The sequence below is a fragment of the Cottoperca gobio genome, chromosome 1 (assembly GCF_900634415.1).
Source record: "Cottoperca gobio chromosome 1, fCotGob3.1, whole genome shotgun sequence".
In the NCBI taxonomy this organism is placed as follows: domain Eukaryota; kingdom Metazoa; phylum Chordata; class Actinopteri; order Perciformes; family Bovichtidae; genus Cottoperca; species Cottoperca gobio.
The window spans coordinates 21,106,524-21,126,213 of record NC_041355.1 but is presented as its reverse complement, the minus strand read 5'-3'; the positions used below and the strand labels follow the sequence as shown (position 1 = coordinate 21,126,213).

Here is a 19,690-nt window from a genome sequence, read left to right as displayed (position 1 = left end):
TACTCATTCCTCTTCAGACCGCCTTCACATTAGCTGAAGAGTGTGTTCTCGTTTCTCTCTCAGTGCTGTAGGTGTTCCTTCTAACATCGTTCTCCTTTGTGTCTTTGGAAAGACTTAAGCAAATGTTTCACCCAATGTGCACAGTATAAAACACTTAAATTATAATGAATACTGGCCCACACAACCAAACCACACAACCAAACCACAACCAACACAACCAAACGTTTCTTACATATTTACATAATAAATATCTATTAACTATAATACATTACATTATCAGCACATTTAATTCAATACGTTTAATAAGGAACTTGTAACAGAGATATACCCCTGATGTTTCCAACAGCAACAACAACAATAACCATAATAATTCACTTATGATACAATACACAAGGGGTTAATACATTGACAATGCTGTTTGTAGTCGCTGTGAGTCTCTTTGTGTCTCTTTGCAGCAGTTCTGCGTCCCTTTGTAGTTTTCTTTGTGTTTCTTTGTTGTCTGTCTCTCTTCCTGGTTGGTCCTTGTCTCCTTAAGTGAGATTTTATAGGTGAATTCTTTATGGCCATGGGGACACTTTGGACCCCTGGACCTGTGCCCAGTAGGACCTCTCAGCTATGTATCCACAGTGGTGTGGGCTTTGAGAAAAGTAAATGTTTAGGTGGCAGGGAAGGTGTAATGAAACACATTCTGTTGGGAAATGTAGGATCGAGTTTTGTGGAGCTTGACCATTACTAGGGACTCAATGTTACAATATCTCGACCTCTGTTGCTTGGATTTTGACCGTTCTGTTTTAAAAAGGACCTTTTAAATATTCAGGTGAGTAAATTAAATCAGGTTCATTCCCAGCAGGAAAGTGTTTTCATACAGTACAACAACTTTTCTTCTTCTTCTCTTAAAGGTACTTGTATGTATAATCAAATAGACACTGAGAGCTAGCTACAGCTGGGTGTGGAAGCTGTAATATGTGAGTGTAAAAACACACACAGACACCCTCTATCTGTATGTATATTCATCTGTCTGTCCAGAATCTCTGCTCCCTCACCCACTCAAACAGGTAGGTGGTTCTCAGTTTGGCCGTACTGTGTGGGAGCATGTACGCTGATACTCCTCAGAAAGGTACAATAAAGTCTCTGCCTCACATACTTCTAATACACTTTAACACACAACCTGTGCTCAGTCAATCGCTGTCCCATGTTTTACTACCTGTTATCAGAAACACAATATTGTTTGGATATTGTCCTCCTATTGGCATCAACTGAGAAACATGTCATTCACATAGATATTTAGTGTTCAATATGTGTACTGTGTCTACTTTTTACATTGTGATGTGCCCTACTATATGTTTTCTATATTGTATTTCCGTGTATTACACCATAATCTTGTGAAGTGGTGGCATGAGACATTTACAATAAGATTAGATATACGGCGGTCCAAAGTCTTCAATATAAATACAATAATAATAGCGTGAATAAATTGTGGGAAATGCCTTAATGAAAAAAACATAGCCCTCTGAAAAAGCGCATTTTTATATAAAAATGATATTCAATAACATTTCATTATTATGAGAATACAGTTGAAGTGAAGTAATTTCTTCAATTATTTCCCAACATTGGTTTGTTCATTTACATATTGTGACATATGATGATTTATTTCATAATGTCTTTTGTATTTATTTAATAAAAATACATTTTTATTACATTTTTAAATTTGTATTTATTTAATATTGAACACTTTGGGTTTTCATACAGGGATGTATTGATATAGAGCTGACATGTGAACTAGTTACACACTATACACACAGTATGAGGGAGAGGTCAGTGATATTATAAATGATATCATGTAATCCAAAGACTTAATTTTCTTCTTCCTTCCTGTTGCTCGCTGCCTGTAACTCAACACGCTCAGCTCTATTTTATTTTTACTGAGCACTGATTCAACAGAAGACTCCTTCAGGTAGGCTATTTGTGTCATTTTTCTTTCCACATAGTCTACAGTATATTTTATTTTTCAAATATATCTGATTCTCTGCTGAGCTCCTTTTGAATAATTATCTTATGTCATTAGGACAATGCCCTTCATTTTCTATTTCATTGTCTTTTCATCTTCATATACATAGTTGCTAAAGTTCCTTGCTATGAAAAAAAAATACTTTTCTAAAGTTTTTATTTGACAACATACAGTATTTAAACTGACGGCAGTTTTTTCTTTTAGCAAAATAATCAAATTGGAATTCTTGTGGCCGAAAGCTGGAATCATTTTTGTGGACATGTTTTTTACAAGTGTGTAAGTCACAACCCTGTCTACGAAAAATGATGTTTTATGCATAGATTTGTTGTGTTATATTGTAAGTGAATGTTTTGCAGACATGTTCACAAAAAACATGTCCTGATTATGTTGATGAAAAACTAAATGTTTGTAGCCTTACATTTATCCCTACATTCAGGCATTGTAACACAGGCCTAAAAGTGACAATAACGCTGATGGTATAAATAACTTGCAGACTTTTGACATAAATCTTCCTCAAGTATCGTCTTTAAGTCCAGTATTAAGGTACTTGTGCTATGAGGAATTTTAAATGCTTTGTACTCCAGTCCATTTATTTGACTCACACAGTATAGTTACTAGTTGCTTTCCAGATTATTATTTTACATCTAAAACATATAATGATCTTAAAAATATAATGCGTTGTTAAATTATTAATCAACTAGCAACTCTGTGAAGTTGCTGAAATTACTTCCATTTTTAAACAACAAAAATAAAATGCAGACTGATAACACTATTGGCTTTAATACTATTTGATAAATTATTTATAAAGGCTTTATAGATGAGACATTTTCTTTTGCAGTTTGTAAAAAAAACTATTTGGCTGGTCCTTCTACATAACAAGCCATTACAGAGTACTTTTACGAAGATTATTCTTTTGATAATACTTTTGGACTTTTACTTAAATACAGTTTTATAATAAATGTAATACTTATTTCGTCCACCAGAGTGCACCACCACCACATGTTCTGTATAGGACTAAAAGCGTTCATGTTTTCTTCAGGTGAGTTTTAATTTCTCCATGCACTTTACACCCAATGTACATATATGGTGAGTTAGTAAATTATGTAACATTACTGTCATATCTTTCTTAAAAATCTGAACTTGGAATGAAACATAGAGCATGGGGTCGGGGTGCACACTGGTGGCCAAAATGAGCATTACAACATCAAACACCAAATAAGCTTTTTTTCCACCTGTTTTTAAAGATCAACATAAAATTAAATTAAAATAAAGGAATTTAGAAAGATTATCCTGGCATATTTTTTTCCCACCATATGCTTAGGTCATAATAATAATAATAATAATAATAATAATAATAATAATAATAATAATAATAATAATAATAATAATAATAATAATATGATAATAAGCTTTATTTGTATAGCACTTTTCATACAAGAATTGCAGCCCAAAGTGCTTCACAGCAAAAACATAACAATTAGTACAAGATTAGACAGAATAAGAGCATTTACAGTACAATAATCACAGTGTAGATGTAAATGAGTCTGAAGTACCATTATAAATATAGCCGAATTGAAATAGTATAAAATAACATTGGAGATCATGCCTAGTTTCCCGATCTGTGCCATACTTAATGACCCTCCTGCCGGGAAACCACATTCATCACACCATTCTTGTAAATATTTTAAACTATCAGAGCCATATTTTGAAAGCATGAGATCAACAATGGGCCCCTGTGGCCCTTCAACTGGTTTACTCGCTTTGCTACCTATTCCTGGTAGTCTTTGTCAACATATAAAACACAGACGTCTCCGTGAGTCCAGATTCTTTTGGCAAAATCTTGGTTAAAGCCCGCTTCATAAACAAACCCCTGTTTATTAAGTTTTATGAAACCTATCAGTTCAAACTCTTTATTGATTCTTGTATTTACGTTTACAGCGTCAATCTCTTTATTGACCTTTTAACCTATAAAAGGTTAAAAAAACACAAGAGAGAAAACAATTTAGATCAGACTTAGAAAATGGATCACCAGAATTATATTTTTTTCTCTTTTGCCTTTCAGGGCTTCCATATTAAAGGTACAATTCCAGGGAGATTCCCGGTCCCATGATTCAAGAACATACGCAATCATAAATTACCGACTATCAAGTTTACCGTAGATTATAAAGATGTCTGGTCATAAATGTTCAATGCTGGGTGTTGGTATCTGACTGATACACATTTGTGCTTTCATTTGCAGGTTGATTCCTCTCTGTAATGGTTCAGTGGCTGTACAGTCCAACGGTGGGTAGAGATGTGTAAACTGTAACTGACTCTGACTGTCAAAAAAAAGAGATGGATTGTTCAGAGGAGGACAAACGAAGGTAAGAATCCATAACGTCTTTTTGACCTTTAGACACCTCGAACGAAATTGATACAAATCATAATCAAAACAACTGGTTGTACAGAATTTCGGTCATCTTAATGTCAACTACACTGAATCTTGATGAACAGAAAGTTACACTTTAACTCTGTACTCTGTACTGTGGATACAGTACAACAGATCACATACAAAATGTCAGATTACTGTAATATTGGCCTTTCAGGGCGAATGTGGAGACTCTCATGTCTTTATTCCGTGACAAAGACTCGTCAGGAGAGTCTGCTGACTCAAAGGACAAGAAGGAGCAAGAGAAAAGGTACAGAACATCTTCCAGTTTATTTCAAATGATATGAAAACAGCTTTTCTTTCTATTTGCCTTAAAACGTATTACATAAATAAAGGTTGCTTTAGTTTAAATAGAAAGCAAAATGTTATTGATAAAACTTAACAAAAATGTATTTCAGATCGAGGACACAACCGTCATCGCCCAGTGGATCTTTGAGTGGGTCCATGCGTTACCCTATTGATTTCAAACGCAAACAGTAAGACGACATAAATTCACAGCCTCACTTACAACGTTATGAGATTCTTATTCTGGGGTTTAGCTCTATAAGCACTCTGTGATCCATAAAGCTTTCACACGACTCAAAATTAGGGCTATGTACTTTTGCTCAAGTAAAAGTTGTTTCACTCTGTTTGTGAGACAAGGAAGTCTTTAAAGGACATCCCTCCGTATTGCAGAAAAGAACAGTAAGATATAATATATGAGTTATATTCATGGTAAAAACAACATATACAGATGTGGTTTTGATGATGAAGGTCTGTACAGTTCACCCAAAATGAAAAATACATATATTTCCTCTTTCCTGTTGTGCTATTTATCAATCTAGATATATGTGTTGTATTAATAATTAGATTTTGAGTAGACATGAGTTTTACCACAACTCAAACAAAGCATGGGAGAGGATGGGGGGCTCAAATCAACACCGGACCTTCACCCAGGAGACAGGTGTTTGTGTCCCGTATGAAACCCACAAGTCAATGTTGACTTATTTTAATTTACGTATTTAAATAACGTAACAAACATACTTATCTTAACCCAAACCATGAGGTTTTACTCAATTTAAAATGTAGCTTTATTGCCTAAACATACACAAGTAGTGTGTTGTGTTTCAATTTACAATGTTAACCTCGTGTTTACAACTGAAACCATAATCTATAACATACACACAATACAGAAAACATGTTTTGCTCGAAACATAACTGAGAATGCAGTTTAGTTGTATGGGGATGTCATTTTGTAGGAGACAGTGATGCCCAAGGTGTCTAATCCAAAGCTTGACAGGAACAACAGCCAACTGATGTTGTCATTCTTTCAGATCGGAGCTAGCCGCTTTGGGCTTAATTGAGTCAGGCTTGCCTTCAAAGGACAATGTCGTGGATATTTATCGCTCACAACATTGTGGTATGAAACAGAGAGGAATCAATAAAGCACAGACACAGATATAGTTTAACAATTATTATTTTGTTGCAACACAACAATAATAATGAGAACACTACCTGCTTCCAAGCACAACCGCGTAGTGTCCCAACTCATGAAGAGACTCTAGCCCTTATATTTGAGTTCTTAATGAACACACAAACCTTGTCTCCCAAGCATACATTGAAGCACATTGGGTCATGACACCAACATAATCTAAAACAGATGTGAAGGTCACTTCCTCATGATCATTAAAGGGTTCCCTTAACTTCATTACAATATGGAGTCCATGTCAGTCATGTCAAAGTATGCACATATGGCATGGGTCATACTCAGGGCTATATAGGTCATACATTGCAAACTTAATAAATAAGACATTGTTCATTAGATTATCTTAACAACAACACTCTTCCTTTTGACATCAAATCGTAAGTCGGACTTGTGACTTTAAACATTATTTTCTATCCCAGAATCTTTAATTGTACTCCCTGACACTGCTCTCCGAACATTCTTGGAAAATGTCAAAATAGCGTAAATTGTTTCTCTCAGAAAAGCACCATATGGGATGCTCCAACCTGGAAGTGGACGTGTGATTCGTCCTGTTTTTTTATAAACAAATTGTTCTCACACTCTGACAAAATATGTCACCTTCTGTCAGTCCACCTGTTGTGAGGGATGTAGAAAAAAACATCCTCCCCGTCCTACTCCCTACGTGGACTTCTGTGCATTCTAATTAGAAACTTATTTTGTGAAAAACAAACGTATTCCGGGACAAAATATGTTTCCCTCGAAAAGTTATTAAGAATGCATTTTAGCTGTATGGGAACGTAACGTTTAGGAGACCAGGCTGATGTAACAGGTTTTTGTTTATGGTCTCTGATAAAATCATCACAGTTATTTTCTCAGACGTGACAAAGCTCCTCCAGAGCCACAGTAGACATTATGAAACTTTAAGAAAATTATAAAACACCTTGTGCGTCCCACATCACCTACAATAAGTGTCAGATTACTGTAATATTGGCCTTTCAGGGCGAATGTGGAGACTCTCGTGTCTTTATTCCGTGACAAAGACTCGTCAGGAGAGTCTGCTGACTCAAAGGACAAGAAGGAGCAAGAGAAAAGGTACAGAACATCTTCCAGTTTATTTCAAATGATATGAAAACAGCTTTTCTTTCTATTTGCCTTGAAACGTATTACATAAATAAAGGTTGCTTTAGTTTAAATAGAAAGCAAAATGTTATTGATAAAACTTAACAAAAATGTATTTCAGATCGAGGACACAACCGTCATCGCCCAGTGGATCTTTGAGTGGGTCCATGCGTTACCCTATTGATTTCAAACGCAAACAGTAAGACGACATAAATTCACAGCCTCACTTACAACGTTATGAGATTCTTATTCTGGGGTTTAGCTCTATAAGCACTCTGTGATCCATAAAGCTTTCACACGACTCAAAATTAGGGCTATGTACTTTTGCTCAAGTAAAAGTTGTTTCACTCTGTTTGTGAGACAAGGAAGTCTTTAAAGGACATCCCTCCGTATTGCAGAAAAGAACAGTAAGATATAATATATGAGTTATATTCATGGTAAAAACAACATATACAGATGTGGTTTTGATGATGAAGGTCTGTACAGTTCACCCAAAATGAAAAATACATATATTTCCTCTTTCCTGTTGTGCTATTTATCAATCTAGATATATGTGTTGTATTAATAATTAGATTTTGAGTAGACATGAGTTTTACCACAACTCAAACAAAGCATGGGAGAGGATGGGGGGCTCAAATCAACACCGGACCTTCACCCAGGAGACAGGTGTTTGTGTCCCGTATAAAACCATATTAATATTGGATAGAGATAAGGAAAATGAAACACAACAGATGGACACTGGTCGAATTCGAACTCCAGGCTGCTGTGGCAAGCCTTTAATTGAGGGAATGCCTGCTCCACGAGCTGCTCATTTTTATAGGGGATGTACATTATTCTTTCACAGATTTAGATCTGGTTTCTTTACTTGCGCACAAGGAACAGATGATGCTGGCGTGCATAGAAATTGTTTCGCTAGTCGGCTGGCTCCATAATGATCCAATACAAACGCAATACCAACAACTCAACAGCAACAACGCATACTACTACGACAACCCACACATTGTGCATTGTTTAGAGCGGTTATAAAGTTAATATTTATTTAAAGTGATGATAACAGCGTTTTGATAATACTCTCAGCCGAGGGCACTTTCTGCGTCGCCAAGTCCACAGCCCGTAAACGATTAACTATCTGTTGGTATAGCAGAAAGTGTAACAAAATCTCATAAACAATTTGACTAGTTCAACACAAAAGGGTGTAGTCTCTTCCCATAAATCCATGTTGGCGTGGTCACGCCCCTTGGAGAGCAGCGTTATGACGAGATGGTTGTAGACCTGTAACTTCTTAAAGGAGAAGCGTACCTGATGTGTTTTACATTCATCACTAATATAGTGCTCATTATACATGTTGTGCAGAAATACATATTGATTGAGGTGGACAAATACATGTTATAATCATCAAGTGTGAATTAATACAATCAGGAGTTATTTACTTCACAGTGTCTAATCCAAAGCTTGACAGGAATAACAGCCAACTGATGTTGTCATTCTTTCAGATCGGAGCTAGCCGCTTTGGACTTCATTGAGTCAGGCTTGCCTTCAAAGGACAGCACTCTTCCTTTTGGCATCAAATCGTAAGTCGGACTTGTGACTTTAAACATTATTTTCTATCCCAGAATCTTTAATTGTACTCCCTGACACTGCTCTCCGAACATTCCAAAATAGCTGAAATTGTTTCTCTCAGAAAAGCACCATATGCGATGCTCCAACCTGGAGGTGGAAGTCTGATTTGTCCTGTCCTGCCACAGTACACTTAATAAAAAAAGACACACTGAGAAGAAGTATGCTTCGTAAACTCATTGTCTTGTGTCATGTAATGGTGGGATAATCGTTGTTAAAGTATGATTTAATTGTGTATACATTGTTTTGGTTGCTATAAACAGTCTTAATGACTCACTGATGAACACTTGGAAACCTAGTAGCATAAAGTTAATGCTTAATTGGAATTAGCTTTAAAGGTTCAATGTGTAATTCTGAGCCACCTGCTCCAAAGAAATGGTGGTCAGTATTTGACCTCTAAACTGGTTCCTTACTATCTCTATTGTTTATATTTTCGTTGTAGTAGTTTGTCTTATTTATTTTATTTGTATTACTATTATTATTATTATTATTATTATTATTATTATTATTATTATTATTATTATTATTATTATTATTATTATTATAATCTTCAGGTGGAGCTGATCATCTGTGTTTACTGGGCACTGATGTTAGGGTAAGGGTGAGGATTAAGCGAGTTGGTGCGGGAGGTTTTCTTGTTTCTGCCACTTTGAATATAATCCAATAAACAAACTATAAAACACAGAACATGGCTGTAATATTCACAAGAGAGTCAGGCAGCTGTACTTCTTCTTCTCTGTACTGAGGGCAGACTGGAGCTACAGTGACTCACTATCACCTCTAGAGGAACAAGTGGTATTATAGACTGGATGGAGCACAATTTAGTAATTTCAGTAGATATCTCTGCAAAACAGACGCACATAGGCCGAAGTGGAAGTGTTTCCATTAACAATCAGCATATCTCTCCATCTGTAACAGCTCCGTCAATCTCCTGAACCACATGCACATGAAAGTGTGCTACGTGCAGCAAAAGTCTCGAGATTCCCTCGGTGTGACTGATCAGATGCAGGCCCTCAGCATTTATGAAAAGGGGAAACACATAGGCCATGAATCCATCTTGGAGAGGGAACATCGTTCTCCAAGTCAGGTGAACCTCAAATGAGTAAACGAGGGAAAAATATGTTGTAATAGTGAAATGCTGCATTTTGTCTTCTTAATACTATTTTATTACAGATTTCTGGTGGTGTGAAACGCCAGCTCCCTAGACTACCTGAGGCAGGTGAATACATCAAAGGTACGGACAAGTACTTGTGTGTTTTAATGTGTTTTTGTGTGCCCTTAAGAACACGCTTAAATTATTAGATTAAATTGCAGGTGGCAGTTTATTTTACTGTGCTTGGAAAATCCATTTTTTCTCATTGTAAACCTGCAACATGCAATAAAATGCAGAACAATCTAAAGCTCATCAAGTAACAACTAAGGAATCGTATAATTCATAAATTGTCAAAGTATTGATTTTATATTTGGGAAGAAATGACAATTATTCATCTGTCCACTAAATTGGACGTCATGCATCACTGGCTATATTTTATCTACAATATTGTTACTGTTGTCGTTGAAAAAACTTCATCTGCAGTAACTGTTTTGGCAGTAATTCCATTTATTTATGTTATTAGAATGCAATTTGAAGTTTTTGTATATCTTTATATTTAGCATGCAGAGTCTTATGGCTTTGTGCCCTGCGTGCTTTGCCAATTATCATAGAAGATAGTCTTCTCTAATGAAGGATCTTGTTATTAGTGTCACACTCCCCTCAGTTCTTAAAAGTTCAATATACACTGACCAAAAATATAAACGCAACACTTTTGTTTTTGCTCCCATTTTTCATGAGCTGAAATCAAAGATCCAAGACTTTTTCTATCAACACAAAAGGCCTATTTCGCTCAAATATTGTTCACAAATCTGTTTAAATCTGTGTTAGTGAGCACTTCTCCTTTGCTGAGATAATCCATCCACCTCACAGGTGTGGCATATCAAGATGCTGAGTAGACAGCATGATTACTGCACAGGTGTGCTTTAGGCTGGTCACAATAAAAGGCCATTCTAACATGTGCAGTTTTATATTGAAAAGAGACATTTATTAGGCAATGAACAGGGGGCTCAGAAAACCAGTCAGTATCTGGTGTGACCACCATATAGAGAAATGAACATTGAATTCACGGGCAACAGCTCTGGTGGACATTCCTGCAGTCAGCATTAGTGATGGCAGTGTGATACTGAAACTTCAATACGTGCTTCAAACCCTGAACTACAATTCCATAGAACCACTGCTTCAAAGCTTGCTTCAAATGGCGTGACATATGACGTCCGAAGCAGTAACTGCCTGAATGAATCACCGGACTGGTACGCGATCCAATCAGGTCATTCGCTGGCACTTCCTCGTTTCGATTCTGACAGGTTGAGACAGTTTTGAATTTGAGCGCCTCAACACTTTATAATAATTTGTGGGTTGTTGTTGTCGTAGTATGCGTTGTTGCTGTTGAGTTGTTGGTATTGCGTTTGTATTGGATCATTATGCAGCCAGACAACTAGCAAAACAATTTTTATGCACGCCAGTATCATCTGTTCCTTGTGAGCAAGTAAAGAAAAAAAATCTACATCCCGCATATTCATAGGTTGCCCCAGTGGCCCAGCTCGTAGAGCATGCATCCCTCACTCAAAGTGCTTGCCGCAGCGGCCTGGGGTTCGAATCCGACCCTTGGTCATTTGCTGCATGTCATTCCCCTTCTCTCTATCCAATCTTAAACTGTACTATCATTTAACCTCTTACAGTGTGGGCGAATTTACCCAAAAATACAAACGACATACGCTCTTCAACCATTTGCACCAGCTGCATGATTCTGGTCTCATTCAAAAGACAACTCTCTTATTGTTCTTGCAAAACAGTGAAGAATCACTCTAAGTGCTTCTGGCACTGAGTAATAGTGGTCTGAATATACTGAATTTGAAGAAAATACATTCCGCCTGAATTTCTTTCTTTGAAAGAGATGCCTGAACATGTGTATAGCTGGTAGTCCCGAGCTGAAATACACAATAGAAACATAAAGCGTTATAAAGTTCACCACCAAATTTCAGATAAAAAGGGATAAAAACTTAACTTATTAGATTTTAACGTTTTTATGATAGGTGTGACTTACTGACAAGGGCAAAGATAAAATGTTATGTGATGTTGTGCCGCACACAAAGTGAAATTCAGACTCTGGTTTGAATCCTTTGTAGTATTAGGAGTAGTGGGCATTATTTATACCGCACCCAGGATCCAGTACTTTCTGCTCCTCATACTTGATCCCTTCAGGGACTTAAACCCTCCTGTTCCTCAGCCAAGTCCCTACTGACTGAGCTACGGTCTCCCAGATACATTACTATAAAGGAGAGGCTATATTAATGTAAATCCATTTACCATTAATAATAATAATAATAATAATAATAATAATACAGAGAGACCCTGCCCGGAGGAAGCCCGGGGCCCCCGTCTGGAGCCAGGCCCAGAGGGAGGGCCCGACAGCGAGCGCCTGGTGGCCGGGTTTGCCACGGAGCCCGGTCGGGCACAGCCCGAAGAAGCTACGTGGTGCCTCCCATCCATCCATCCTGTGGGCCCACCACTCATGGGAAAAACCGCTGGGGTCGGGTGCGCTGTCACATGGGTGGCAGTGATGGTCAGGGACCTCGACGGACCAGATCCGGGCAGCAGAGGCTGGCTCTGGGGACGTGGAATGTCACCTCTCTGTGGGGGAAGGAGCCGGAACTAGTGCGGGAGGTGGATCGCTACCAGTTGGATCTGGTGGGGCTTACCTCCACGCACAGTCTTGGCTCTGGAACCGTACTCCTGGATAGGGGTTGGACTCTATTCTTCTCCGGAGTTGCCCAAGGTGTGAGGCGTCGGGCCGGGGTGGGGATACTCACTAGCCCCCGGCTGAGCGCCGCTACGTTGGAGTTTATCCCGGTGGACGAGAGGGTCGCCTCCCTACGCCTTCGGGTTATGGGGGGGAAAACTCTGACTGTTGTTTGTGCCTATGCCCCAAACCGCAGTTCTGAGTATTCGGCCTTCTTGGAGACCCTGAATGGAGCCCTGCAGGAGGCTCCAGTAGGGGACTCCGTAGTCTTGCTGGGAGACTTCAACGCACACGTGAGAAACGATGGAGACACCTGGAGAGGCGTGATTGGGAGGAAGGGCCTCCCTGATCTAAACCCGAACGGTCGTTTGTTGTTGGACTTCTGTGCTAGCCATGGAATGGCCATAACAAACACCATGTTCGAACATAAGGATGCTCATAAGTGCACGTGGTACCAGAGCACCCTAGGCCAAAGGTCAATGATCGATTTCGTAATCTGAGGCCGCATGTTTTGGACACTCGGGTGAAGAGAGGGGCGGAGCTGTCGACTGATCACCATCTGGTGGTGAGTTGGATCAAGGGGTGGGGGAAGACTCTGGACAGACCGGGTAAACCCAAACGGGTAGTGCGGGTGAACTGGGAACGTCTGGAGGAAGCCCCTGTCCTGGGGATCTTTAACTCACACCTCCGGCGGAGCTTTTCAGCCATCCCTGTGGAGGTTGGGGGCATTGAACCTGAGTGGGCGATGTTCAAAACCTCTATTGCTGAAGCTGCGGTGATGAGCTGTGGTCTCAAGGTCTTAGGTGCCTCAAGGGGCGGTAACCCTCGAACACCGTGGTGGACCCCGGTGGTCAGGGAAGCCGTCCGACTGAAGAAGGAGTCCTTCCGGGTTATGTTATCCGGGAGGACTCCGGAAACAGTTGCAGGGTATCGAAGGACTAGAAGGGCGGCAGCTTCTGCCGTGTCAGAGGCAAAGCAGCGGGTGTGGGAGAAGTTCGGGGAAGCTATGGAGAAGGACTTTCGGTCGGCACCAAGGTGCTTCTGGAAAACCATCCGGCACCTCAGGAGGGGGAAGCGAGGAACCATCCAAGCTGTGTACAGCAAGGGTGGGACCCTGCTGACTTCAACTGAGAAGGTTATCGGCCGGTGGAAGGAGCACTTTGAGGAACTCCTGAATCCGACTAACACGCCCTCTATGGTTGAGGCAGAGCTGGAAGCTGATGGGGGATCATCGTCAATTTCCCTGATGGAAGTCACTGAGGTAGTCAAACAACTCCACAGTGGCAAAGCCGCAGGGGTTGATGAGATCCGTCCAGAAATGCTGAAGGCTTTGGGTGTTGAGGGGCTGTCTTGGTTGACACGCCTCGTCAACATTGCGTGGAAGTCTGGGACAGTGCCTAGGGGTTGGCAGACCGGGGTGGTGGTTCCCCTATTTAAAAAGGGGGACCAGAGAGTGTGTGCCAACTACAGGGGTATCACACTTCTCAGCCTCCCTGGTAAAGTCTACTCCAAGGTACTGGAAAGGAGGGTTTGGCCGGTAGTCGAACCTCTGATTGAAGAGGAACAATGCGGATTCCGTCCTGGTCGTGGAACAACAGACCAACTCTTTACTCTTGCAAGGATCCTGGAGGGGGCCTGGGAGTACGCCCATCCGGTCTACATGTGTTTTGTGGATCTGGAGAAGGCGTATGACCGGGTCCCCCGGGTGATACTGTGGGAGGTGCTGCGGGAGTATGGGGTGAGGGGGTCACTTTTGAGGGCCATCCAATCCCTGTACGCCCAAAGCGAGAGTTGTGTCCGGATACTCGGCAGTAAGTCGGACTCGTTTCCCGTGAATGTTGGCCTCCGCCAGGGCTGCGCTTTATCACCAATCCTGTTCGTGATTTTCATGGATAGGATATCGAGGCGTAGTCGTGGAGGAGAGGGGTTGCAGTTCGGTGACCTGAGGATCTCATCGCTGCTCTTTGCAGATGATGTGGTCCTTATGGCATCATCGCTCTGTGACCTTCAACAGTCACTGGATCGGTTCGCAGCCGAGTGTGAAGCGGTTGGGATGAGGATCAGCACCTCCAAATCTGAGGCCATGGCTCTCAGCAGGAAACCGGTGGATTGCCTACTCCGGGTAGGGAATGAGCCATTACCCCAAGTGAAGGAGTTCAAGTACCTCGGGGTCTTGTTCGCGAGTGAGGGGACAATGGAGCGAGAGATTGGCCGGAGAATCGGAGCAGCGGGGGCGGTATTACAGTCACTTTACCGCACCGTTGTGACGAAAAGAGAGCTGAGCCAGAAGGCAAAGCTCTCAATCTACCGGTCGATCTTCGTTCCTACCCTCACCTATGGTCATGAAGGCTGGGTCATGACCGAAAGAACGAGATCACGGGTACAAGCGGCCGAAATGGGTTTTCTCAGACGGGTGGCTGGCGTCTCCCTTAGAGATAGGGTGAGAAGCTCAGCCATCCGTGAGAGACTCGGAGTAGAGCCGCTGCTCCTTTACGTTGAAAGGAGCCAGTTGAGGTGGTTCGGGCATCTAGTAAGGATGCCACCTGGGCGCCTCCCTAGGGAGGTGTTCCAGGCACGTCCAGCTGGGAGGAGACCCCGGGGAAGACCCAGGACTCGGTGGAGAGATTATATCTCCTCACTGGCCTGGGAACGCCTCAGGATCCCCCAGTCGGAGCTGGAGGATGTGGCCCGGAGAAGGGAAAATTGGGGTTCCTTACTGGAGCTGCTGCCCCCGCGACCCGATTCCGGATAAGCGGTAGACGATGGATGGATGGATAATAATACACTTTATTTATATAACACTTTTCTTAAAAATGCTAAATGTAATGAAATAATATTCACAGATAAAAGATTTTTTTTTAAGAAATAATGTTTTTAGAAGAGTTTTAAAAGCACTGATAGATTTAACCGACAGCCCTCACTCAACAATATAATCTAAAATCAATGCAAAAACAATCTGGGAGTGAACTGGTATTCCTAGTGGCAACATTTTGGACCAATTGAAGGCAAAAGAGGGACAATGACTAATACCTGTGCACAGGACATTGCGGTAATGAAGATGAGAAAAAATAAAAGCATGGACAACCATTTCCAAAATTTGCTTTTGGAGGGCATTATTTCTTATGACACTGAAACAGACAGTTTTACAACATGATCATGTTTGGTTCGTAGCTCTAACGTGTGTCTTATGTTTGCCAGTGGTGCCCCCTCCTGGTAAGATAAAGTTCAAGTCAGTGAAGCCAAACTCTGTGCACCTGAGCTGGGGGCGGCCGGATGGAGTGGAGGGGCCCAAGAGCTTCAGAGTAAAGTGGAGAAAAGCAGGGGGGAGTATGAAGTTGAAAGATCCCTACATCATCAAAGATTGCTATAACTTTGAAATAAACCACCTTCAACTTGGACAGCAGTATTCATTCAGTGTGGCCACAGAAGACGAGGGGGGTCATTTAAGTGAATGGATCGAGGCCTCTGTTTCCACAGGTAAGATTAGAGATGCCAAGACATTTAATTTGTATCCTTTTCAGTGCAGTGTGTTCATATTTCCATTTTATTAAATAATTGTATGTCAAATGACTGCTCTCTTGCAGCGGTACCAGCCCCTCGACACTTAACAAAAGAACATTTAGAGGGCACGTCTGTGTCCTTGAAATGGACCGATGGGGACAACATGGAGGGAATTACACATCAGTTCCTTCTAACTCTCAAAAGTGAAGGCAAAGAGCCGCGAGCAATACACACCGAAGACTGCTCCAAGAAAATCTGTGATTTAGAGCCAGACACAGAGTACATCATCGCTGTAGCGACAGTGCTGAACACTCAGCTCAGTGATCCGGCCGTTATAACTATACACACAGGTGAGAGATTATACCGCCTTCTTTAAAAATGATTCATAACATGTCAAGCATATTCGATTTTACTGGTAACTTTTCACAAGTGCTATACAAATACTATGAATTTTACATTGAAATATATTAGATTGAAATACATTTTATATTATATTTAAAAATCTATATTTCTAAAAAGCAAACACAGTAGAGAGAGAGAGAGATCGAGAGGAGACAACAAATGAAAGGTGTAAGCCGGGGATTTAGCATGGAACATCAAGCTTAAAAAATGTTGGATCCATGGACAAGTTATGAGACAATGGGACAATGGGAAACCTAACATTGTACTACATTATATGTGTAACATCCCGTCATGTGTGTTAATGTATTTATGTTATCTTTCATGTTTAGTTTAGAGTCTATGTTTAGTCTTGTCTCATTGTTCACTAAGTTACAGTCATTCATGTCTCGTCTGTCATTGCACTTCCTGTTTTATTTTGTAATTACCTTTCCCTCTCGTTTCAAAGCACTTCCTGTCTGTAAGGTTTCTTTTTACTTGAGTTGTTGCTTTTGAGTCACACCTATTGTGTCACGTTCTTAACAATATGTTGCAGTGACCATTTAACTAATAGATAAAGAGCAAAATGTAACATCCTGTACATTCATCGATCTCTTCGTGTTCATTCACAGAGCCGTGTCTCAGGGAGGTGCTGTCAAAGATCGGACTTGAAGACCATTATGACAACAAGCTCACACTCAGCACTGTTCTGGAGATTAATCAAAATGATACATCAGAGAACAAACTTGAAATGGCAAAGTCACTTCCTGAGGCCTTTTTGAGGAAACTTATGATGTTGGACGCAAATGCTAGAAGTGACAAATGCGTGTCTAGTGATGTGGACAAGAGAAACGCCATCAATCCTCTGGACGTGATAACTGCGTTAGTTCTCTGTTCCGACAGCTTTCTTCAGCAGGACATGGTTGTGAAAATGGCGCTCTGCCAGTTTGCGGTGCCGTTCCTCATGCCCAACTATGAAACAAGAGAAATCACCATGATGCTGTGGTCCATGCGCGAAATTGTTCGGACCTTCCGACCATCCACACAGGCAAAGTTAAGCTGTGAAGAAAGAATTGTGCTCTTTGATATTCCCCTGGTGTCGTTCGTCAGGCTGGGGAGGACGACCTCGTCCAAGTCTCAGATTCTGAACAAACTGCTCAGCAACACAAAGGAGTACCATGACATATTTCATCATCGTAAAATGGTGTCTGGTGATGTACCCAGGAGGATTTCAGACGGGCTAGTTGAAATTAGCTGGTACCTCCCGTGTGGGATCAGGAACATAGACAAATTCCCTGAGCCTCTGGCAGTCACCAACCTCCGAGGAGACAGCAGGGCCTTTGAAAAGCAATTCTCATTCCTCTGCCAGACATCTGCAGTTGTGTACATCTTCTGTGATGAATCAGAAACTGACTTCTTCAAGAATCTGGAAGGAAAGGATGTGAAAGCCAAGGTCATTTTGATTAGCAGCGTAGGGAAAACCTTTACACTCAAAATGATGACAATGAAACCGAGTTTAAAGACCACTATTGTGGACGAGAATAAAAAGAATGATGAAGAGCTGATGAAGGCTCTCCAGAAATCAATCTCTGAGATGCTAGAAAGGTCGCCACACAAACTGTCATTGGCAAATCTGGCTGACAGAGCTCGCTGCTGTGATATCCTTGTTGATGAGGATCGTGATGAATGCCATAGTGCATCGAAGACTGCGGGAAAAATCACCAAACAAGTCGCTAAAACCTTCGATTTCAAAGACCAACAACTGCCTTCCCAGGGACACATCTGGAAAGAACTTTCGTGGCTGGAAACTGAGTGCTGGAGACTGCGAAAAATTGGAGACCAGAACATTAAGGTCTACCGCAAATATTTGAAAACAGAAGAAAAACCTCTTAAAAAGAAACTGCAAAGATTTGAGATGACAGCTGCAATGCAAAGTTTCATTCACGGGGTCACCCCAGAAGTGCAACGCTACTATTTCCTTAAATGGCTGGAAATGGATTTGGACAATCTGTCCCGGCACCGCCTTTCAGCTTTGCAGGACAGCTACAAAGAGCTAAGCGATAAATTGCCTCAAAACTCAGAAAGAATTGCAGAAATTGACCAGCAAATATCAGTTTGTTCTTTACGCCTGGAGCACTTTTTCCGAGAGTGTGGTCAACTGTATGAATGTGCGGATCACCTGCCAGAAGGCAGCCGTCAGAGAAAAACCATGGAACAACTCCCCGCAATTTGTGCTCAGATGCTGCTGGATGGTTTCCCTCTTGAACTCGTTGATGGGGATGTAGCAAACATCCCGATGAAATGGATCACCGAGGTGCTTACGGAGCTTCACCACTCCATGCATTCCAACAGTAAGCTCAAAGTCATCACAATCATCGGAGCTGAGAACTCAGGAAAATCGACTCTGCTCAACAGCATGTTTGGGGTCAGATTTGCTGTCAGCAAAGGAACATGCACCAGGGGGGCGTTCATCCAGCTGATCAATGTCAATAAAGACGTCAGAATGGAACTGGGGTGCGACTGCATCATGATCATCGACACCGAGGGACTGAAACCGAATCAGATGGTTCAAGATGATCACAGCCATGAACGTGATAAGGAGGTAGCGAGCCTCGCTGTAGCACTAAGTGACGCCACAATCGTCAGTGTTCCCCAGGACAACTTCAGAGAGAAAGACATCTTAGAGATGGTGCTTCATGCTTTCACAAGGTTGAAGGATGTGGGAAAGAAGCCACTGTGTCATTTTGTGCATACCAACATGTCGGACATGCCTGCTGTAGAAAGGAAGAAGAGAGGTAAAGAGTTGGTGGAACAGCTCAATGAAGTGATCCGGAAGGACACTAGGATGAAGAAGGACAACATCACTAAGTGCTCAGATGTGATGGAGTTTGATCCAGACACTTCCAGTTGGTACATTCCTCCGGTCTGGCACGGGACTCCGCCGATGGCACCTTTCAGTGTTGACTACAGTGAGACGGCGCAAGCATTGAAAAAGAGACTGATCCGGGACCTCAAAAAGCACCAGGGAAGAGGCGATCTAATACACTTCATCAGCAATGTAGATAGATTCTGGAAGGATTTGTGAGAAATTAAGCTGCATCTGTGGAATTCCCTCCCGGACCACCTGAAGGCTCCACAGGTCACAGACTCCTTCAAGAAGGGCCTAAAAACCTTTCTTAAAAAAAAAAAAAGCCTTTTCTTAAAACCTTGTGTTGTTGTTGTTGTCTTGTATTCTGTAGCACCTTGAGATTGCTTTTAGCCATGAAAGGCGCTTTACAAATAAAATGTATTATTATTATTATTATTATTATTATTAATGCAGAATGTCAATGTTAAAGGGAAAGAGAATAATTTAATTGGAG

The 19,690-nt window shown here is 41.2% G+C and overlaps 1 protein-coding gene across 1 annotated transcript; it reads left to right on the top strand.

Annotated features, from left to right (window-relative positions):
• Window positions 1–4,342: 4,342 nt before the first annotated feature.
• Window positions 4,343–19,506, top strand: LOC115007870 (up-regulator of cell proliferation-like). Its single transcript, XM_029430925.1, has 9 exons — window positions 4,343–4,371; window positions 4,594–4,686; window positions 6,880–6,972; window positions 8,493–8,570; window positions 9,535–9,703; window positions 9,790–9,850; window positions 15,648–15,926; window positions 16,034–16,300; window positions 16,961–19,506. The coding sequence occupies exons 1-9, from the start codon at window positions 4,343–4,345 to the stop codon at window positions 19,411–19,413; spliced, it is 3,522 nt and encodes a 1,173-aa protein (XP_029286785.1). The 3' UTR covers window positions 19,414–19,506.
• Window positions 19,507–19,690: the final 184 nt, after the last annotated feature.

Excerpts from the sequence above, each read along its gene's own strand:
- LOC115007870 (XM_029430925.1), top strand. The coding sequence starts at position 4,343 with ATGGATTGTTCAGAGGAGGACAAACGAAG. Across the intron at positions 4,687-6,879 it reads AAGAAGGAGCAAGAGAAAAG|GGCGAATGTGGAGACTCTCG; the intron begins GTACAGAACATC and ends TTGGCCTTTCAG. Across the intron at positions 15,927-16,033 it reads CGAGGCCTCTGTTTCCACAG|CGGTACCAGCCCCTCGACAC; the intron begins GTAAGATTAGAG and ends GCTCTCTTGCAG.